Here is a 23,570-nt window from a genome sequence, read left to right as displayed (position 1 = left end):
AAGAAAACTGCAGGGACCTGTCCATTTAGTCACAAATCTGACTCAAAGGCACTGAATCAATCAATGAATAAATTGTGGCATGGAAATGCTGTAAGATCACATTTTCTGTGGTGTGGTTTCCTGATCTGGATCAATCTTTCTGACTTCCTTTTGGAGTAAGAAAAAAAAAACACTGATAAAAAGTAATATTTAAGTAAGTTTTCCATGATCCAGTGCCTCGTTAAATCTCCCCGATGTTCAAGCTAAAACCGGGGAGTAGGATTTTGCTGTACCTAATGACTCATTAGTTCCTCCTCTAATAGAGTTGTAAGTGCGCTTACTGATCCAAGTGAGAAACACAGCAGACCTTGGCTTTCAAAATGAACAAAATTGGCTCCTGGCAACAGCTCATGTTCATCAAAGGCACAAATGCTGAAAAGTGCAGAGAGATTAATGGCACAAGTCCGGTGCTTCTTAAGCAACCGACAGCCCCATACGCATGGGTTGGAGGCAAGAAATGTGCTGGAGCCTCTCCGTCCGTGATTTTGCTTGGGGAAGGAGGAGGAAGAGAGAAGAAATGCTTGCTCTGTGCATTTCTCTTTGTCAAGCCCATCTCCAAGATGCAGCGAGAGGAAGGAGAAGCTGGAGAACGGGCCATTGCGTTCAGCTATAGGCCAGACCTAGTGCCAGAACTAAATGGTATCCTAGCATCACCCCGCTAGGTAGACCAGACCAAGAGATCAACTCCACAAGAAGGCTAAAACTACCTCTATCGAGATGGATTACAAGAACAGAATCTTGCAAGGCTGATTGTGCTGTATCTCCTCCCGCTTCTTATACTCTTGTGAATCAGGGAGGTCTCTGTCTCAGATGCTTCCAGATGTTATCTGGACGTTCTGGTCTCAAAACATGTTTTATCCCTTGTTGCCTTGGCAACGGAGCCTGCATATCTCCACCCAGGTCATCTTCCTTACTCTCTGCACCCAGCCATTTTAATCCAAGGCCTCTGCAGGCTTTTTAGAAGCAGTGCCTGCTTTGAGGAGGACAAGGTGGCCTGCCTGTGAGGGCTCTTGGCTTTCCAAGGACTGGACACACCACAGCGTAGCAGATCTGTACACTATGCTTCATTAGGGCACACACCTTTCCCACCCAGAGGCTCTGGCTCTGGGTTAACTCCACCCTTCTCGGCCTTGCAAGTTGACGTTGCCGCGGAAATACATCTTTTATGCTCAGGCCTTTGGACTCAGTCCAAACAAAAGTGTTGAAGTCTGTAAAGTGGCATACAACCTTTGCCTCCTTCCAAAAAGTCTTGCACTAGTTGGGATGAGGGGCTGCCTCGGGGTGATTGCTCCTTCTCTGGTTGCGGCCGAGCTCCAAGCTCTGCTCTTAAACCAGTGCTTCTTAACCTCGACAGCTTTAAGACGGGCGGACTTCAACTCCCAGAATTCCCCAGCCAGGGGAATTCTGGGAGTTGAAGTCCGCCCGTCTTAAAGTTGTCAAGGTTGAGAAGCACTGTCTTAAACAGTGTTGCTTTTGAGCATGCCAGCTCAGCTCCCAAGCCCAGCTCCAGGCAGCAATCCCACCAGGATATGCTGCTCAACACGGCTTCTGGCCCCAGCAGTTGAGTGACAGTCCTCTTGCCTGCCTGTAATAGCTGTCCGCCTCCAGATGTCGCCTCCCGCTTCCTCGCCTACTTGCTGTTTTCCTATCTCCTTTTCTCATACATGCCCCCACACTTTCTGTCTTAGCCTCTGCTTTTGGAAGCTAAGGTCCCGGGTGGGGTAAGGCTGCCTCCAGACGTCGGCACGTCCTTGAAAATGCCAGGGTGTGGCTCTATTAGCCAGGCCGCTGGAACACTGGTGCAGATGCTTGTAAGTAAACTTGAGGAAGGAAGGAAGGAAGGAAGGAAGGAAGGAAGGAAGGAAGGAAGGAAGGAAGGAAGGAAGGAAGGAAGGAAGGAAGGAAGGAAGGAAGGAAGGAAGGAAGGAAGGGAAGGGAAGAGGGAGGGAGGGAGGGAGGGAGGGAGGAAGGAAGGAAGGAAGGAAGGAAGGAAGGAAGGAAGGAAGGAAGGAAGGAAGGAAGGAAGGAAGGAAGGAAGGAAGGAAGGAAGGCAGGCAGGCAGGCAGGCAGGCAGGCAGGCAGGCAGGCAGGCCAGCCATCTCTCAGGTTTCTGGGGCTGTAGACTTTTATAACCCCTTGGAAAAAGGCTGTGCTGAACTTTGGGGAAGTGGGGTGGACAGCATTTCTGCCTGGCGGCAGCTGCTTTCCCCAAACACAAACAACAATCCCAGCTTCACTTCCTCACACTGCAGAGCGTGGTCAAAAAAGTTAAGATGGTGGCAGACATCCCAGAAGGCAGGGCTGACTCAAGAGAGAAATGTTTGCAGAGTAGCAAGCTGCCGGGAGGACAAGGGAGTTGTCGGTCATCCTCCTTAACATGCCCGTGGCGTGATTCAGTCGCCCAGGAGAGTTTTAGGAGGGCTTCTGTTTTTGAATAAGTGGTTGAACAAGCATGTTAACGCTTTCAGCCCTTTTATATAAAGAAGAAAAGATGAAAACTTTTAGGCAGAAGCTCTATAAGCAATATCCCGTGCTCTTTTTTGCTTGTTTGTTCCAGAAATGAGAAAGCAGTTCATGTGAACAGGAAGGGTGGAGTTTATGTCAGGATCTCAGTGGTTTTGCTTGCACAGTTCGGTGAAACACAAACCAGCCAGTTACACTTAGCCTGATAATAATAATAATAACAATAATAATAACAACAACTCCCAGCGATTCTGGCTTACTGCATGAACCCAACCTATGTGGCTTGTTTATGGTTCGATGTATTCCGAATGTCTGCAAATCCAGAAAATCGAATCGATTGAATCAATCATGGTTTAGTTAATTTGTGGGAACATTTATGAAGTGAGCACTGTCATCCCTTTTGCTTAGCTTTTCTTGCAGGAGTGAAGATGACTATTTCTTTATCATCTCCAGTCTGCGATTCACCGTTGCCCCATCTTGGCATCATCTTTTCGCTGAAATTTCTGCCTACAATCACAACTCTATTTGCAGAAGGTGGCCTCCCAAAAGGGGTCCTCTGTTTCCCACTTGGGGATTTAACGGCCAAAATGTTAAATCCTTGCAGGGGTTCAAGGCACCCATTTTCCCCCTTAGAAATTCACCCAATCCTCTAAGAACATGGGAAAGAAGGGTGAGAATTTATTCCCTGCATTCGCTTAATGTTGTGATTTCACCAGCCCCTGTGACAAAGGCCACAAAGAGGGGCCTAGGGACAAAACGATGTTGTCTATCTAAATGTGAACTCAGTGCGTGGCCCCCTCACCCCATTTGTATTCTTTCTCGCGCAGCTTTCTCAGAACACACCAGCAGTCCGGCCCCCTCGCTTGATTGTCTTGTTGTCTCTGAAGTGACATCTACGACTCTGCAGCTCACCTGGGACGTCCCCGAGGGAGAGTTTGATTCCTTCCTAATTCGATGGAAGGACTCTCTGGAAAGTGGCCCAAGGCCTGCCCTGGCCAAAGAAGTTAAAGTGCCCGGGGATGAGCGCTCCGTCACACTACAGGGACTTGCACCCAGCACTGAATACAGCCTTACAGTCTATGGCATCAAGGATGAGACGGAAGTGGCCGATATCAGCACGGGAGCAAGGACAAGCGGGCTAGGTAAAGTTGCAGTAGTGTTGCCTCACTGTCAAAAAAGCAGGAGGAAATACATTTCAATGAAAGCATTAACATAGTAAGTGGGGTGTCAGTTACAAAAAGTTAATTCAACAGATGATAGGTAGGTAGGTAGGTAGGTAGGTAGGTAGATAGATAGATAGATAGATAGATAGATAGATAGATAGATAGATAGATAGATAGATAGATAGATAGATAGATATAGATTCATTCATTCAGTCAGTCAGTCAGTCATTCATTCATTCATTCCATGGCAAAGCTGCAAATATGCCTCTTGCTTGGAAGCCTTGCCCCATAACTATTGGCTGGGCTTCTGTGATGTCACAGAAAGATTAGAATAAGAACTTTTCAAGCAGGTAAAGTAACTGCCTCAGCAATTCTTGGAAGAGAAAGGGAAGACCTGGGAAGTGGGAGTGGCGAAGGGGCAGGTTTCATGCCATAGGATGTCCCTGGCAGATGTGGAGTGAAGGGTTGGGAGAACTGGGAACTTTGAGAACCAGTGATAAAAGAGTTTAGCTTTCCCAGAAAAGACTGGGAATCTTGACCAGAAATCAGAGGAGGAAGGGAGCCATCTCTTGACTGTTTTCATCATCATTCCAGATTTCACAAGAGAGGCCTGTCAACAACAGCTGTAGTAGCCTGTGATGCTCTTCCTTGTGCCGTCCCTCTCCCCTGGCAATAAGCTGGGAAATACCCTAATACGGCCCTCTTCCATGGGACTCCTGGTAAAAATGGCTGCCAAGAAATTATTCTGTGGCTGCCAGGAAACCATGGACAGGGTCCAGTTTCCACTCATCTCCGCTCCAACCAGCCATCTCTGTCAAGTTTAGCTCTGCCCGCTATCTAACTCTACCTGCTAATCTGCGCTAGGAAGGCCACTGGGTCATCAAGGCAGAGGCCATGAGGTTTCAGAGCTCAGAGCTGATCTTGTGGGAGACCCCAAGCAACCCAGCAGCTGTCCGTTCCTGGCTTGGTTCACATCGGGCTGGGCCGGCTTCCAGCTGTGGTTTCCTTTGTAAGACCTGAGTAATTCATCTTTGGCACTTTATTGTTTCCTTTGTGGTCAGCCAGATTGGCCACCCCCAGTCCCAAAAGAGAGGGAGGGAAGACTTTAAGGGCAAGGGGTGAGCAAGCAACAGGCACGTGCCAAAACACGGGTCTCGTTTTTGTACTCTCCACTTCTCAGCAGGGCCCAGCTGCAGCCACTCCTGAGTTACAACTCGAAATGTCATTTTTCATTTTTTCCTAAAAGAAGGGGGGAAGCAAAGCCCCAATTTGGGATGAGACCTTGGGGCAAGGAGGGAGGGAGTTCAACATTTGGCTGGCTATAGCCTCCACCTGAGGCAGCTTCCCCACATAACCCCTTGCTGCATTTTAAGGAGTTCATAACATTTGCTCTTCATTTTTTGTTCTAAAAAGAAAAAAAAGCAAACAAATTGGATTGGCAGCCTGGTATGGGTAGAAGGTGGGTCAGAAGGTGGGCCAATATATCACCTCATTTGAAGACTGTCTCCCGACACCACCAGCTGCTTTTAAGGAGGAATTTTGTATTAGAGGATTGGAGACCAACAGATGTTTCCTGTTTTGACTAAAAAATTGACTCTTCCCTCAGTGATGTCTTCCCTATTTTATTATCTGCAAAAGAGACACAGATCCATCTCTCGCTTGCTCTCTTCTCTCTTCCTCCAGAGTTGGATGGTCCCCAGGACTTGCGCTTCAGTGACATTCATGAGACCTCTGTGGTAGCCAACTGGAGACCCCCATCTTCTCGCATTGATGGCTACAAAGTTTCTTTCCAGCCTTCAGATGGAGGTGAGGGTCTCTATCTACTTGTTCCCCAGGAGCGTATGTTAACATCACGCAGAACCTCTTAGTTGGGTTCACACAAGATGCCGGATGAAGCTAAAGTGGAATGGAGTTAGGTTTAGCATCTGGGGAGAAACCAACCATTATGAACCAGTCCATCCTGTTAAATCATAGTATGATTTGTTTGGGCCCAGCAGATCATGTGAGCCCAGCAATTGTGTTTTATGAAACTGGGTTTAAGGTTTATTGTGTCATATTAATCCAGGTATGCCTCCTCAATGGTCTTAAAACTTTGTAGCCATGGAACCAAGATCCAGCTCTAAATTTGTTGTTTCCATGGTGGTAATGTTGACAGCCAGTTTGGTCTAGTGCAGTGTTTTTCAATCTTGGCAACTTTAAGATATGTGGACTTCAGCTCCCAGAATTCCCCAGCCAGCACGGCTGGCTGGGGAATTCTGGGAGTTGAAGTCCACGTATCTTAAAGTTGCCAAGATTGAGAAACACTGGTCTAGTGGTTAGGGTGCTGGACTAGAAGTGGGGACACTTGAGTTCTAGTCTTGCCTTAGGCACAGAAACTAGGGGCGTGAATTTGGGTCAGTCCCTCTCTCTGTCATAAGAGGAATGTGGCAATAGGAAACCACTTCCCAAAACGTTATTATTAAGTCAGCCTGTGTCTCAGTGCAGGCTGCTTGAGCCTGGTCCTCTCCAAATGAATGGGGTTACAATTCCCATCATGCCCAGCCAAGATGTGCATTTCCCATGCTAGCTCAACAAGTTGCCTATCCTACTTGGAGAGCACCAAATCAAGAAAACAAATGATCTCAGTGCAGTACTTCATAACATCTTAGGCAAAGGTATAAGCTCTGTTTTTCTGTTTTTAGGAGAGCCTAAAAGCATTCCAGTGGATGGATCTCAACTCAGGACAATCATAGAGGGTCTGACTCCTGGGGCCAGCTATGAGGTTGCCGTGATGTCTATCCGTGGGTTTGAAGAGAGCGAGCCGTTGGTGGGTTATGTCACCACAGGTAAGCCACGGGGGCAAAAGGCTTAAATGTTATCTGGCAGCAGAATGACCTGCTCATTAATTGATTCACTTATTGATTGATTCACTTATCAATTGATTCACTTTTGACTGCAATAGAAGAGAATATCTGTAGCTCAGGGTTGAACTGTGGAGTCCTTGGTGCTCTCTGAGCTTGGTGGTTTGCTTGCAGACGTTTCATTACCCGACTCACTAGCACTGATGATGTTACCTAGTGGGGTAATGAAACTTCTGCAAGCAAACCACCAAGCTCAGAGAGCACCCAGGACTCCACACTTATTGATTCATTTAGTGCCAGCCCTTCAAGGTAAGCCAAGTCAGGAAACAGAGACTACCCAAAATACCAGAGCTCTACTTAATTGATCTAGTCTTGCCCAAAACTAGGATCCACTTCTGTGAAGCTCCTTTATACCAAGCTGTGCCTGTCCAGAGGCTCAAGTAGAAGGATGTCTTCCCCTTCCACAGTGCAGGGATCCCTTTTGGGGGAAATATTCAGGCAATCCTCTCCTTCTCTAACTCACAGTGCCAGACGGCCCTTCCAATTTGCGTGCTGTCAATGTAACCGATACCTCTGCCGTGCTGACGTGGCGTCCTGCAGTGGCTGAGATGAACAACTACATCGTCACTTACGGGCCTATCACGGGTAAGCGATAAGAGCTTGTGAAGCATGAGGACAATCAGTTGGTCATAGCTGTGCATCTCAATCCCATGTGCCATTCCAAAAAATGCTAAATATCTCATAAACATATGATGTGTGGTCACACCAGGTTCCTACCTCTCTAACTTAAATATGGTATTATCCTGAGCACACATGGTTAGTGTGCAAGCTCTTCAAAACTCCAGCTCCTTTAAGAAGGAGCCATCAGGGCAATGAAGCTACTCATGCCAGACTCCACGCTGCTATGCTGTCAAATATCTTGGAAGATATTATTATTTGCGTATGTTTCTGGTTTTATTCTATTTTTACTGTATTTTGATATTGTTTTTATTGCATTTTAATTAATATTTATTGTGCACTGCCCAGAGTCACTTTTTCATGAGATGGGTGGTATCTAAATTTGAAATATAAATAAATAAATAAAACCCTTTGAGGTAGGAGAGGTCAGAAAACAGACTCCACAAGAAATACTGGGACTCTATTGATCTAGGCTATAGTAACAGAATCTTGAAAGCAAAATGCTTCCCTCCCTCATATACCAAAGAAACTCAAGACAGGGGAGTCTTGAGTTTGTTTCTCATACCTTCTTCTTTTCCTAGGTTTAATTCATGTTTCATGTGCTTCTCCATACATGCCCACTTGAATATTGTATGTCTCTAGTTATGGGAGGTTCTGAACGTGGGACAACCCATTCTTTTATAATGTTGAAAGTGGATCTTGGGAAACACTGCCTATGGAAGAGAAGAAAAGAAAAGAATTGAAAGGAACTAAAGTGAAAGTAGAATGATTGTGGGAAGGAAAAGTACAAGTCCTGCATGAAAAAATATTAGGAGTTAGATTAATCTCCCTGGATGGAAAGTAGACATAAGGGAAATGGTTGTGGACGCTGGTTGGAACAAAATAAAAGGAATTTGTTTCAGGGTGCCACAGAAGTGTACAGAGTTAGTTCAGGGTGAGAATGCTTAGTGGAATCATGATGATGATGATGATGATGATGATGATGATGATGGCGATGATGGTGATGATGGGGATGGCGATGATGGCAATGATGATGATGGTGATGGTGATGGTGATGGTGATGGTGATGGTGATGGTGATGGTGATGGCGATGATGGTGATGGCGATGATGGTGATGGTGATGGTGATAGTGATGGCGATGATGGTGATGGCGATGATGATGATGGCGATGATGATGATGATGGTGATAGTGATGGCGATGATGGTGATGGCGATGATGATGATGGCGATGATGATGATGATGATGGTGATGGCGATGATGATGATGATGGTGATGGCGATGATGGTGATGATGGTGATAGTGATGGCGATGAAGGTGATGGCGATGATGATGATGGCGATGATGGTGATGATGGTGATGGTGATGGTGATGATGGTGATAGTGATGGCGATGATGGTGATGATGGTGATGGCGATGATGGTGATGATGGTGATGATGGTGATAGTGATGGCGACGACGGTGATAACGATTTGGATTTATATGGCTGCCCATCTCACTGTAGGGACTTTGGGTGGCTTACAACATTTAAAAACAATACAAAATCATAATACAATAATAATTTAAAACAGAACACACACATAGCAGCTGAGGAACCAAACTAGTCTAAACAAAACAATAATTAGCAGTTCCCACCCCAACCCCCATAACAACAACAATAACCCTCCTTTATTTTGCGCAACCCAACATGATAATGTAATGTTCCCACCTCCTATTTTCCCCACAACAACAACCCTGTGAGGTGGGTTGGGCTGAGAGAGAGGGACTGGCCCAAAGTCACCCAGCCGGCTTTCGTGCCTAAGGGAGGCCTAGAATTCACAAGGATACAGATGAAGAAAAATGCATGTAAGACAATGACTGCTGCAAGAAGTGAAGATCAGAGAAAGATACTGCATAATGTGCATATGGAGAAAAGGACAGTTGCAAAGCATATCATCAAAAGAGTAAGGAATGATTAAGGTTTTTTAATGTATTGGTTTATGATCAGAGTCAAACTCACACACACAAAAAAACCAATGTGAAGCTTAACTAAATTGATTATGTGCCATCAAGCTGGTGTAGACCAGTGTTGTCCAAACTTAGCCACCTTAAGATGAGTGGACTTCAACTCCCAGAATTCCCCAGCCAGCCATGCTGGGGAGTTGAAGTCCACTCATCTTAAAGTGGCCAAGTTTGGACAACACTGGTGTAGACTCTTAGTGATTGCATAGATAGATTTTCTCCAGGAGGATCTGTCCCCAGCTTGGTTCTTCAGGTCTTCCAAGGGTGCCCCCGTTGCCACTGTAACTGAGTCCATCCCCCTTGCTGCTGGTCCTCCTCTTCTTCTCTTTCCTTCCACCTTTCCCAGCACTAGAGCCTTCTCCATAGAGTGAGGTCTTCGCATCATGTGTCTGAAGTAGGATAATTTGAGCCAGGTCATTTGTACCTCAAGTGAATATATTAAAAATAGGAATCTATAAATAAAATTGTCAGGCACTATGCTCTTAAGTATCAAACAGCAATGGCAATTGTTCATAATTTGTCCACCCTTCTGGAGTTCTCAGATAACCTGCCAGCTAGAAGAAGAATATTCTTCTCTGAGCTACTAGATACTTGGGAGTTAGTAGATACATTATCAGATCACCTTGCCAAGTCATATAAAAACAGCATTGCAGAAGCATATGTGAAACGTATTGATTCCCCCAGCAGATAGGGCAGATTGACTCTCATACACCAATGCTGTTATATCTTCCTTCCAGAAAAAAGGATGGCAAAACTGAACTCTCCTGATAGTTGGGCACAGAATATTAGCAGGATATTTTTTGGCTTAGGAGAGGAGTCTTCCAGACAAAGCTGCCCCTTACAAGATGTTGTGGGAGGAGAGATGGGCCAATCTATGGAGCCCAAAATCAGGATGAGTCTGGTAGCACCTTTCAAAGCTAACGTACAAAAACTTTTGTGTGAAAGTTTTTGTACAAAAACATGTAACTTTTAAAACAAAGTGTTCGTCTAAAAGGGTGCTACCAGACTCATTCTGATTTTGGGCTCACACAAAATGGGAATTGTACCTAGGTCATACTGAATATTGTTTGTTTGTTCATTATTTTATTTATAAGGCCACCCAAACCTATAGCAATTCTGGGTAGCATGTGACGTGTCCATTGCTTCAGCTTTAACCAAGCTCTCTCAGAACTGAGCTAGGTCAAATGTTGTATTGATAAGCCATAAAAAAGAGGTACTGTAGAGAAAAAGCAGAACACATTTAATGGAAATAAAAATGTTTTGGAAAGGGATGACAAAGGCTAAGCAAGAAAACTCCAACAGAGTGACTAGAATTAAAATAGTAGTAATGAGGTGATTTGAGATGAAGACTGAGCAAATGCTGGAAGGTTTAGTAGGCCAAAGAGTGGAATGCAAACAAATGCTATGAATATTGCCATCCAGGAAAAAAATGGTGAAAGTTGCAAAAATGGCAAAAAAATGGCAAAAAAAGTACCTAGAGCAAGTAGACGAGTTTCTGTTTACTAAAAATAGGAAATGAAAGGGTTGTTGTAATTTGATTGATTATGGCCGCTCACTCCAAAATGTGCAAACGTAGTGAGCAATATGTGATCTGTTGTGAGGAATGTGACAAGGGAAGCAGAAATGGTTGTGTATATGCTTCTGTCTAACTTGTTATATGAAAGTGAAGGTTGGTTGTATCAGGAGTATAAATGTAAGTTGAATGCAGTGGAAAGGAGAAGGAGATAAAACAAAAATAAGGATCAAGAATGAATGGGTGCTGAATGAATTTAATTAGTTTTCCTGCACATTGCAGAGGGTTGGAGTAGATGATCCTCATGGTCCCTTTTCAGCTCCACAATGATATGATTCTATGAAGGTTGCTTGAATGGAAAGATGAGCATGAAAGGTGGTTTGGTCATACAGAGAGAATGAATGAGGATGAACTGAAAACTGTTATGTGAAGGAAGAATCAATGTGCGAAGAGGAAGTCTGAGAAGTTTGAATGGAGGTGATAAGAGCCTCAGAAAGAGAGATGAGAGGTTTAGAGAAGAAAAAGCAATGGATGAAGTAGTGTATGGTCATGGTGGAAGCCAGGACAATTTGCCAAGAGAGAAAGCTGTTGAGGGGCAGAATACATAGAGTTGGTGTCAACTAGTTACGTTTCCTTTTCTTACAGTCTTCTAATCTCGTGACTTTATATTCCTTGTCTTAACTGCCCTCTGTACTCTGTTACCCCCCCCAAGACAGACTCTTGATCTGATTTGGCTTAGGCTGCACTTGGAATAGATTTCTTATCTGTATTTACCTATTCTGCATTTTTCCCAGGCCTACAGGTCTCCGAATCAGTACCAGGAAATCGTGTCCAGCTGCAGCTGTCAGATCTGCATCGGGACATGGAATATTGGGCTAATGTCTATGGGGAAAAGGAAGGAAATCGTAGTTCTCCAATCAGCGCTACTTTCACTACTGGTAAGTGGATGGGCTCAATGACCGCGAGTGATGGGGGCACCATTGGAAGATCTGAAGGGCCAGGTTGGGGACAGACCCTCCTGGAGAAGTCTATCTGTGTGATCACTAAGACTTAACACTGACTTGATGGCACATGATCAGTTAATCAGTCAATCCATCAATCAGAGTGGATAGTGGAGTCAATAGAGCTATTTCTGAAGATTAGGAAGACATGTCTATTTGTTACAGGTCTCATGGGTTTACATGGAAAGCTATCTGCTTCGCTGAACCCTGAATATGCTTCACATTCCCAGCTGTCAGGAGAACATCTCATTTCATTCACTGCCATGGATGAAACTGAGTTAATAATGCCAGAGTATTAGTAATAAATATACTTTACTACTTTCCCTCACCTAGTGTGCTCTCTACATGAGTGTGACTGCCTTCTCTCATACCTCCCAGTCAGATAGGGAAGACATAATCTCTTACTCATCTAGGGGCATTTATTTGTGGAAGCCTGGGATTGATCATGATCTAAAAACAGGCATAACAGGTTTTAACAGCTATGCCTTAGACCAGAGAAGGCCACTGTCATAGTCTTAGGACCCTAATCAGGGGCTAGAAGCAACCCTTTGCCCCCCAGCCTGGCCTCTGAATATTTTTAAACACAGTTGTAAAGCTGGCATTGTTTCACTGTTTCTGAGACATCATGTTATAGGTCCCAGAGGTGTGAGTTGCGTTTAAGGTAAGAACAAGACTTTTACTGAACCTGGGAGTAAATCAGAAGACAGTGAAGAGATGTATCTTTGTAACACATCAGAGCTGATGTATTACAAAGCTGAAGCTCAAGGTAGCTGTCTACATTTTAACCTTACTGAATTTCAAGCACGGAATTCCATTTCTGCTAAAAATTGAGCCATCTTAGGCAGAAAATATACCACATGAGTGCCAAGTGCTTGAAGATGAACAAGGTGGCAGGGTTCACACAACACCCTGAGCCAAGGCAAGTGAAACCAGATTATCTTGTCTGTCATGCCCCACTTTAGAATTTCTCAGGGGATTGTTAGAAATGTTGGACAAAATGCCACTTTGGCCTGATTTTCCAGAATAATTCATAGATTTTCTCTGCTACTGTATAGGGCAATGTTTCTCAACCTCGACAACTTTAAGATGTATGGACTTCAACTCCCAGAATTCCCCAGCCAAGCATGGGATTAATTGATCATGTGCCATCAAGTCCACACATCTTAAAGTTGCCAAGGTTGAGAAACACTGGCATAGGATAAGGTAGAGTTGAACTCATAATTGTACAATCTTGTTCATTCATTCATTCATTCATTCATTCATTCATTCATTCATTCATTCATTCATTCATTCTTTCTTTCTTAAACTTGTATGCCGCCCATCTCCCCCAGCGGGTGACTCTGGGCACCTTTTTTAACTCTCACCTTCCTCCTCCTGCAGGAGCAGATGGGCCCCGGGACCTTCATGCTACAGAAATTTCAGCCCGCAGTGTGCGTCTCACCTGGTCACCCCCTCGTGCCTCATCTGAGGGATACCTGTTGAGTTATGAAACCCCTGATGGACAATCAAAGGTACCTAACTGCATGGCTACTATTATATATTCCTGCTGAACATAAAATAGTACATACAGTTAGTACTGTAATATCCTTATGCATACTATTGTTTGTTTCAATAGAAGAGACTACCTGTAGCTCAGGGTTGAACTCTGGAGTCCTTGGTGCTCTCTGAGCTTGGTGGTTTCCTTGTGGATGTTTCATTACCCAACTAGGTAACATCTTCAGCGCTAGCTCGTTAGCATCATCAGTGCTAACTGGCACTAATGATGTTCCCTAGTTGGGCAATGAAACGTCTACAAGCAAACAACCAAGCTTAGAGAACACCCAGGACTCCACCATATTGTCTGTTTGTTTTATTAGGCTTATATGCTGCTCCAGTCATGGAGAGCCAGTATGGTGAAGGTGCTGGACTAGGAGTGGGGAGTCCCAGGTTCTAGCACTACCCACCACTCTGCACAGAGGTGTCCTAGGGACTTTGGGCTACTCCTTTCCTCTAGCCCAGAGTTGATGTGGTCTAGTGGTAAAGGTGCTGGACTAGGAGTAGGAAGGTCTAGGACAGTGTTTCTCAACCTTGGCAGCTTTCAGAGGTGTGGACTTTATTCTTTGGACTTTCAGAGGTGTGGACTTCAACTCCCAGAATTCCCCAGCCAGCCTGGGGAATTCTGGGAGTTGAAGTCCACACCTCTGAAAGCTGCCAAGGTTGAGAAACACTGGTCTAGGATCTAGTATTCCATTAGGAGTGACAGCACCTAGCTGACCTTGGACCACTCACTCCCTCTCAGCTCAAATTAGTGATAGACCCTGCAACAAACCAGCTGAAGGACAACTCCCTTGTCTGTCTGTCTGTCTGTCTGTCTGTCTGTCTGTCTTGCCAATTTATACGGCCATCTATCTCAGTCAAAGAACTCTGGGTAGCCGACAAGGCATAGAGGCAAAAACATGCATGTAAAAACAAGAAAAAGAACAATAAAACAATGCCAGGTAAAAATAGCCAACTCCTCAGTCAACACAGAATAAAACACACCGACTGTGCTCTACTAACATCCTGGTCCTAAAGCCTGAGGGAAGACCCAGGTTCTTAAGGTTTTATGGCTACCAAAAAGGGTGGGGTTTCAATTGCGCCCACCCTCTTGACTTTTTTTACCTCCTCCCTGCATATATCCCCAACTGGAAGAAACTCCTTCCTAGTGCAAGCTATTCACCGGTGGAACTGGCTGGCCTGGAAAGTAAGGGCTCCCCTTTGCTGGGGGAGTCGTTAAGTTATTAAGTTATTATTAGTTATTAATGTTATTAATGTTATATTATTGTTAAATTATATAAATAAAATATTAAGTTATTGTTATTATTAAGTCGTTAAATATAAGTCGCATATCTTTCAAGAATGTTAGAAAAGCAGAGCCCTGCACTGAGTTGGGGTTGGACTAGATGTCCCACCTTGTCCCTTCCACGTTGTGATTTTATGGGAAAATATTTAATACATTGTTCCCCATCCAGCTGCATCTCGAAGCAAAGCTCTTCTACCTTGCTGGCCTAAATTGCATCACTTTTATTTTGTTCTCCGCAGGAGATCCCTCTGGATGCTTCCGTCACCTCGTATGAACTTCAAGATCTCATTCCTTCAAGCTGGTACCGGGTCCAGGTCCAGGCAGTGAGGAGAGGCGCACCAACAGCCTCCATCTCCACGTCCTTCACCACTGGTGAGCTCCTGATAAGTGTGTGTTTGAGTCAGACCACCTGTGGTCCTTTTTTGACTTCCAAAACTCCAAATAAGTGTTTGCTGCTAATAAGTAGGATAACGTGATGGAATAGAATTATGACGGCCAGGCTCAGGGAGATAAGCGTTTTCTTAGCTCACCGACAGAGCGTGGGAACTACAAGAGGATGAGGCTGGCACCTCCCTGAGGAATTCACGGTGTTGTGGCTGGCTGGCTTGGGAGCTGCGGTTTCAGTCTGGGAAGATTCTTGCTAGAGGTTGTAGCTAATAAACATAGCTGGACTGATTTTGCACTTCTTGGAGTTCTTTGGGCTAAACCTGACAGATAACCACTGAGCATCCTTCCTTTCTTGGACAGGCCACCTGACATACCCCTTCCCTCGGGACTGCTCAGAAGAAATCCAGAATGGGCCAGGACCCTCACGAGCAACAACAATTTATCTAGGGGGCAACCAGGAACATCCCTTGCAGGTGTTCTGTGACATGGAGACAGATGGAGGAGGCTGGATTGTGAGTATGAACAATATGGTTGGGTTGGTGATGGTCAGCCTACAGCTGCTTGTCAAGGAATCTTTGTGTATGTCTGGTTTCCCCTAGCCATGATTTCATGCATGCTGTTTTTTCAGCCACAGACTTTGGCAACTGGGGAATCTTAAACTGTGTGTGTGTGTATTCTGCTGAAGAGAAACAAATGCAAGTCTTTAAGGTAGCATCCTTCCCCAACTTTCTGGATATGTCAGACCATAGATCCCATCATCCATAGTCAACATGCTATTCTTGGAGAGCGGTCATGTTGAGCCAACAGATGTAGAAGGTGACAGATTGGAGAAGGACACTCTAGTGCAGTGTTCTTCCAACTTGGCAACTTTAAGTTGTGTGGACTTCAATTCCCAGAATTCCCCAGCCAGCGGAATTCTGGGAGTTGAAGTCCACACATCTTAAAGATGCCAAGTTGGAAGAACACTGCTCTAGTGTTTATACCTGCAGAAGACATTGTGAAGTTTGTGGGACAGAACCTTTTGAAGGTTTGGAAGCATGACAGCAGATCTCGGCCAACTTTCTACTGATCAAAATCGGGACCGGTGAGAAGATAGACTTCTGCAGTGGGGACAAGGGAGAGCAAGCAACCACATCACAAACACGGCAAAAACTCCACCCCTCACGTATCCGTGTGCAACGTTGTGACTCAAGTATGAACAGGGCGAGCTTGCATCCTGATGTGATGATGCATGTCTCATCATTTGACATATATAGAAGTTTCTATATATGGAGAAAAATTGCTCCCCAAATTGTGTAGAAATATATCTTGGGGTTTTATTGCTTTCTGATATCTGATTACTAACATCTTTTTTTCCTTCCTGCTCCATCCATGCAGGTATGAGAATGTCCACATGTGCACTTTGGCATATGTTTATATATACTACTAGCAAGTCAGGGTGTTATTTCATGGTACCCTACCTTTCTCTGGCCCAACCCCATAATTAACATAATCAATTATGCAAATGTGTATATGTAAGTGGATTTGCCTTGGGTGAAATACACATACCTGGTCATTTCATTGCATTTGACATCACCCAGGGGCTGCTCAGGTGCGCATCCTGTATTTGTGTAGAGAAGAAGACACAACGTGGCACCCACATTCTTCTCCTTCTCCTCCTCCTCCTCCTCCTTGTCCCCAGGTCTTTCAACGTCGGATGAACGGTGAGACGGATTTCTGGCGGGATTGGCGGGATTATGCTCTTGGCTTTGGCAACCTCACCCGGGAATTTTGGCTAGGTAAGTCGGTTACTTTGCCTACCTCTCCTCATCTCTCTGTGTAGCCAAATAGGACCGCCATTTCATCCTTCATGTCTTTTTACAAACTGGAAACTGAGGTTGAGAGCCGGCCGCAAGACAAAGCCCTTTCTCAGTTGAGCCTGGTTTTTTAGATCAGGACCTTCAACCACAAACCAGCAGAGTTCACCGATGGCTTCCTCTTTGTCCAACTGGAGTTCAGAAAACTCCTAGAGACTTTTGCAGAGTCCCCTAACAAGACTGCAGCTCCCATAATTCTCTGTCGATGTGGCCAAATACAGGCTGGGTCCTTGGGATGTATAGTCTCAATACATCCAAAAGAGGTGAGGGTCAGGTAACCCATTTCATGAAATACATCACTGCAGCAAGTTTTTTTTTTAATTATTATTTTATTTAAAAGTAAGGGCAGGACAGTGATGTGGACTTTGGTAAATCCTGTTCTTCTCTAAACTCTCCTGGAAAAAACAGACATTAGCCCTATATTGAAAAAGATAGAGCTGGCCCTGCTGACATAATCACTTTTTTATCTTTTATTATTATGGTTTTTATCTGTTATTTTATTTAATTGCTGTACACCACCCAGAGTCATTTTGTGTGAGATGGACAGCTATATAAATGCAATAAATGCAATACATAAATAAATAAATAGCTTTAAAAAGTCCTATTTCTACTACTATCTAGTGTGTTGTGCATGTTTGTGTAGGAAATGGAGATTTTTGTCAGGCGCTCCTTTTTGCAGGGAAACAAAAAAGTGTAGAATATTTGAACGTTCCCAGTATATATCAAGGCCCACCTATGAAAAATGCAGTTGGGAGTGCTCATTGCGCACTTAATTTGACCTTAAACTGACCTTTCTTGGCTGGTGCCTGCCAGATGGGTGGGCTTCAACACCCAGAATATGCTGTGAGTTAAATCTGTTCTTTTGGAGAGCGTCCCTGGTTGGAGAAGGCTATCCTACGCAACTGAGCCATCAGTACAAAGCTGGGGGTTCAAGTTTGCCTTCTGCCCTAAGTTCACCAAGTGCTTTGTAGCCTTCACTTTGGGAAGGAAGGAGAAGAAGAGATAAAACTCTTAGAAAGATGATAATAAGGCTGTGCAGTGGTATGAGAGTTTCTGGAGCACATATGTGGAGGGCTTTCATCACTTAGAAGCACTCCTTCTTTAGCCTCCTTCAGGAGATCAATTGATTGATTACATGCCATCAAGTTGTTGTTGACTCTTGGTGACCACAAAGATCGATTTTCTCCATGATGGACTGTCCCTAACCTGGTCTTCCAGTTCTTCCAACAGTGCCCCCATTGCCACTGTAATGGAGTCTGTCCTTCAGAAGACACATCCTCCTTTTCTCTTTGGCTCCAGGGAATGATGCCCTGCACCAGCTGACGTCTTCAGGGGACTACGAGCTACGTGTGGATCTCCGCGCTGGCAATGAGTCCGTCTATGCCACCTATCAGAGCTTCCGCGTGGACCCTCCAGCTGACTATTACCGCCTGCATCTGGGCAGTTATCATGGCACAGCTGGTGAGCAGAGCTGTGGGACCGTGATTGAATGAGTAGGACTATTCTGCAGGGCAGCCTTCAGCTGCCTGTCTTCTGGGCTGAAACCAGCAGGAAAAATGAAGCTGCTTAAGAAACTGCTTTCTGGATTCTGCCCAGAAGTCGCTTTCTGGATTCTGTCCAGAAGTCACTTTCCGGATTCCATCCAGAAATTGCTTTCTGGATTCTATCCTTGCGGGCCTTGATTGCAGGTTTCTTTGTTCTTTCCACCTTCCACCTATGCTGGAAAAGCAAGCACCAGCAGTGTTCCTTGTAGGTGGATCTTTGAGATGTGGCTTCCATCCATAGAACTTTCCATGATTTGTTGACTTCTCTAGAACTTAAAACTTTTGAACTTGTCCACCCCATCAGTTTATGCAGCAGACTCCCAGGGCCGCTGGACATTGTTAGCCTGTGAAGTGTTTCACTGGTTTCTTTTTTGTACATGTATGCCTTTGAGACAGTGTGGACTCCTGGCGACTGCCTGGACAAGTCCCTGAAGTTTTCTGGGCAAGATTTTCAGAAGGAGTTTGCCCTGGCCTTCTCCTTCTTAATGCAGAGAGACAGGGACTGCCCAAAGTCACCCAGTTGGCTTGTGCCTAAGGCAGGACTAGAACTCAGTATAATCAGGTGCCATTAACCAGTCACCAAACTGGCTCTCCTGACTGGTCCACCAGTGGGGGAAAAAAACACCTAGTCCAGCATTGGACTGGTCTATCCGTTCAAAGGGAACTCACATTATGCATATGGCTGTTTCTTAACAGAAGTATAGTAGAAACTAGTAGAGTTTTACTTTTTCCTGTCACTTTTTCTAGAAGGGGAAATTGGTAGACTTGTGTTTATTTCACTCCCTCTCTCAAATGTCTCTAACTCAGTGTTTCTCAAGCTTGGCAACTTGAAGACATGTGGACTTCAACTCCCAGGATTCCCCACCCATGGCTGGCTGGGGAATCCTGGGAGTTGAAGTCCACTCGTCTTCAAGTTGCCAAGCTTGAGAAACACTGCTTTAAGATGAGAGTAAAAATCCCATCCATCTTATGTATGACAAAATCCTACACTGTAAAAAATGAAGACCTGTCACCACATTCCCTAGAACTTTGCTGAATGTAGAAGAAGGGTTTCATGTACGTGGGGGAAGAAGATACCTTGAGACCTGTTTGTGGGCAGCCAAGAATTCAGGAGGGAGAACTGTGGTTCATTTTCACTTTCACTCTCCCACCTTCCTCTTACCAAGGTGATGCCTTCAGCTACCACTCAGGGAGCGTTTTCTCCACTCGGGACCGGGACCCAAATCGGGTCCTCATCCCCTGTGCCATCTCTTACCGTGGGGCATGGTGGTATCGCAACTGCCACTACACCAACCTCAATGGGCTCTACTTTAACAACCGCGATCACCAGGTAATCCCCAGGGGGGAGGGAGCAAAAGTACTTTTTCTGGAATGGTTGAGTGACCAGGAGGACCAACGGGGAAGTTTTCACCAAGGAGAAACACAACGCATCCTTGACTCAACCTTGGGCAGCTAGTTTCGGGAAGGTGCAGGACAAGCCACGGGCTACACACAGCCTCCATCCTGCAATAAAGGGGGTTGGCCGTGGGGAGTTCAAGAGAAGGGTCAAATGGCCTGTCCACTGACCACCTACCCCAATGCCCGTTAGGCAAAGTGGCTGCCTCCCTCTTGCTAAAAGAGTGGAATGGCCTTGGGGGAGAGAGAAATCTTTCAGAGAGCCGGTCCTGTGCCACTAAAACAATAATCACAGCCAATTACTGCCCCATCTACACAAGCTGACCTCTGGGTCATCAGCTTTATTTGGGAGGGAGGGTTTATCGATGTGTAGATATCAGCCTTCTGCTGCTGCTGACCCAGGATGATCATGCAGTGGGGGGGGAAAGGTCCTGGCTTTGATAGAAGAGGGTGCCACAGCAGCCCAAATCTCAGGGCTGAAAGTGAGGTCAATGGCCTCCTAGGGGTATCCACAGCATGGGGTCAAAAAGGTCAAGAAGGCCCCCACAATGGCATAATCCGAGCTCCGCCCATTTTTAATACATGGAGTTTCAACTGCACCAAGGGGCCTCCATCTTAACTTTTTTGCCCACAGCCTGCAGACACCCCCCCCCACCGCCCACTCTCTTTTAAGTGGACTTCTTGTCAGGTGGACATCTCTGGCCTTCCTGGATCACTTTCATCTCCATTGCTCTCTCTGTTTTCATTGATCTTCCGTTTTGGGGGGGAGTCTAGATTTTACATATTTGCCTTCATGTTTCTCACGTGTTGCCTCTCTCTCCTCCACTCAAGGGCGTCAACTGGTTTAACTGGAAAGGATTTGAGTTTGCCATTCCTTTCACTGAGATGAAACTGCGGCCCAGCACCTTCCACCCTCTGCAGCAGTCATGAGTGGGGGGACGCGGGTGCTGACGCAGGACGGACTAAGGGAGAGAGCAATGGAGGAAAAGCAGCAACCACAGCAACAGGAAACCCCACCACGACCCCTTTGCAACAGGATACCTCACACCCAGACTTCATTCTGCTTTTCTGGCCCACCCTGAGAAGAAGAAGAATGGACCGAAACCAAGAAAAATAGTTGGTGTTATAATCTCATTCTCTGGTTGTCGAGACTTGAGACATCCACCTAAGTCAAAAGGAAGAGAGAGCTCAGAGTTTAAGAGGGTGGGAGCAACTGATGAATTTGAATGATAGGAGAGGCGATTTTGGGGGAGAGCTTTCAAGAGAGCGAAGAGGGCAGGTTGGCGAGCAGAGCTTTGGCTACAGAGACCAGGTTCCCTTCCCTTCACTTCGTTCTGGGTCTGGGAATCAATTAGTTTGCAGCATCGCAAGGCCCAGTTCTGACCCAGAGTCTCTACTTCCTGACCCCATTTGCTCCTCATCTGCTCACCAACTAAAGATTTTCCCCTTCCCTCTTCAGCCTTACTCTGAATCCAGGCTTCTTTTTCTTCCTCCCAGAAATACTATTCAAAATGGAGTTAAAGTCATAGGTAGTTAGTGAATGCAGCTTAACATAAAAGCACTTTTAATGTTTCTTTTTTAAATTCCTTTGGGGCCTTATGGAAGCCTTGTGAACTCAAGCCACAGACTGTCCACCCCACCGTAAGCTTTTTGCCTCCTGTCTCCCAGGCTTTCCCATCTAAAGGTAATCTAAGAGAGATGACTGAAACACAGAGGTAGGGGACAGAGTGGAAAAAGAATTGAAGAAAATTGGAAAGACCTCAGATTCATTCTTGTCCTTACAATAATAATACCCTCAACAGTCAGTCGAGGGTACAACAATTATCTTTCCATTTATAGCAAGATAGGCCAGTTCCTATGTTCCATGCAGTCCCTCTCTTTTCCTTACACCAGGTTTTGGGGACCACGTGAGGATTCATTCTCACTTAAATGCAACATTTTCAGGAAATTCCTGCACCTAGAAACCTAGCATTTTATGGATGGCTAGGCTAAATTCTTTCTTCCTTGCTCTCCAGTTTTTCTAAGCGTAGAGGATTTGTTGGAAGGGTATGGACCAAATCTATGTTGACTGTTTCCAAAAAAAGAGCATTTTCCTGCCTCTTAGCCATACATAAAGACTTGCGGTTGGGCACTTTATAGGGAATAATTGTATTGTGAGCGTTATCATTGTAAGGCATTTGCTATTCCAGTGGTTCTTAAAAAGTGGGGACAGTTACCCCCAAGGAGGTGATTTGGGTAAATCCTGGGGGTAGTGGGCAATTTGTAATTGCTGTTTGTAAGTTGAGGATCCCGTTTGGAATGCTACTGCCGAGACACTTGTGTAAAATAACATAGTCAGATTTTTTTGTGGGGATGATGGCATTCTTCGAGACCGGGAAAAGGTCACCAGAAGGAACAGGGTCAGGCAGTTTAAGAATCACTCTGCTATCCTATTCCTTCTGGTGCCCTTGTGGGCTGGACTAAGTCCACCCAGGTTTGTGGGAAATACAGCTGATAGACTGGAGTTGGAGAAAGGCTGGGGTGGATGTCAGAATTAGCCAGAGAGTTCATACAAAATCAGAGAGAGGGAAATGCAATCCAAATGCGGGAACGGCTTCCCAGTCAACCTGCTTTCCAAGTCAAAGTGGGACCAAACATTCTTGGTCCCTTTTTTGAACCCATCTCTTTAGTGGACCAGACGGACTTCCTTTGAAAGATCCAAAGAGATCAAAATGTTGTATTATGATCCTACTTTTTAACGATCGGTTTACTAATACATTAGTACAAACAACCGACTGAATGAAAGGTAGCATTCTCAGATTTGTTTAAAACAGTCCTGATTGTAACCAGACAGTGCTAGGAGTATAAATTGTAAAGTGGGACAGGGAGAGATGCTTAATAAAATCCTACCCTTGATTTTCCCTTTTTCAAATGGTTTTTGCTAATTATACTTCCCTACAGTCTTCTCAAACTAGTAATTACATCACCGGGCATTCTTTTTCTTTGCTGGAAATGTAGAATGTGGAAATAATAATACCACTGTAATCTGATCATGAAGCACAATTGAAGATGAGATTGAAGGGGCCCATCTCCAAGACAGAAATTCAAGGCTGGCCCCAGGGCAGAAAACTTGGAGAGGAAACCGAGATCTGAAGAGGAGGGACACAGAGGAGACTTTGACCAGTGACCCCAGCGAGATCTTAAATCTGTCCATCATTTTCCACAAGCACAACTTCACGTGGCTCACCCAGCACCTTTCTGGGCTAACATTTGTGACTTGGGCAAATGCTCTTGTTTGAACTGGATAAAGATGAGGCAAACAGAATTGCATATTTGGCTCAACACAATATGGGAACAAAGCTGTGCCTCTTTGGGACTTCCATGGCCTTTGATTGCTGCATCTCTCTTCAGCCACTTGATATTTGAAGCAGGAGGTGGAAGAGTTCACAAGAAGGGGGGTTTTTTCCCCTTCTTCTTAGGGGGCATCAGGGGCACATTGCACCCAGAAGGTTTCTTTACGACTTGAGGCAGGGCAGGATATTTGCACGAACTGGGTGGGAGGGAAAGGCAAGCTGTAAAGAATTGTTTCTTTATAAGGGGGTGGAATAAAACTCTTCTATAAGAAGTGCTTGGGGGAAAAAGTTATTTTTAGATCATGGTGAAAAAAATGTTTAAAATAAAAATAAAATATTTTAAAAAATAGAGAGGACTAGTGACATTCTTCTAGTTTTGTTTGCTTTTTTAACAGCCACTTCATCTGGTGGAAAACAAGTTGGAATTGGTTTAAGTCAGATACAGTAGGACGTTTAGAGCTGAATAAGAGCGTTCGCTCTTGATATTCATTGGAGGTGGGAGTAGAATTGTCTCTAACTCAGTGTTCCTCAAGCTTGGC

The 23,570-nt window shown here is 45.0% G+C and overlaps 1 protein-coding gene across 1 annotated transcript in view; it reads left to right on the top strand.

Moving 5' to 3' along the window:
- Nucleotides 1-23,335, top strand: part of TNXB (tenascin XB) — a 109,396-nt gene extending 86,061 nt beyond the window's left edge. Inside the window, exons 44-55 of the mRNA XM_088129759.1 lie at nt 3,330-3,644; nt 5,349-5,471; nt 6,347-6,490; nt 7,031-7,150; nt 11,490-11,633; nt 13,077-13,207; nt 14,757-14,889; nt 15,265-15,416; nt 16,586-16,682; nt 18,060-18,221; nt 19,471-19,634; nt 20,531-23,335. Of these exons, the coding sequence (XP_087985885.1) occupies nt 3,330-3,644; nt 5,349-5,471; nt 6,347-6,490; nt 7,031-7,150; nt 11,490-11,633; nt 13,077-13,207; nt 14,757-14,889; nt 15,265-15,416; nt 16,586-16,682; nt 18,060-18,221; nt 19,471-19,634; nt 20,531-20,629 (1,784 nt within the window). The 3' untranslated portion in view covers nt 20,630-23,335. The remainder of the gene's footprint in view (nt 1-3,329; nt 3,645-5,348; nt 5,472-6,346; nt 6,491-7,030; nt 7,151-11,489; nt 11,634-13,076; nt 13,208-14,756; nt 14,890-15,264; nt 15,417-16,585; nt 16,683-18,059; nt 18,222-19,470; nt 19,635-20,530) is intronic.
- The last annotated feature ends 235 nt before the right edge of the window (nt 23,336-23,570 follow it).

Source organism: Python bivittatus, unplaced genomic scaffold (assembly GCF_059951505.1).
Source record: "Python bivittatus isolate LINGU-HERP-01145 unplaced genomic scaffold, Pbiv_v1 ctg000810_np1212, whole genome shotgun sequence".
Taxonomy (NCBI): Eukaryota; Metazoa; Chordata; class Lepidosauria; order Squamata; family Pythonidae; genus Python; species Python bivittatus.
This window is presented reverse-complemented; position numbering and strand designations above follow the sequence as displayed.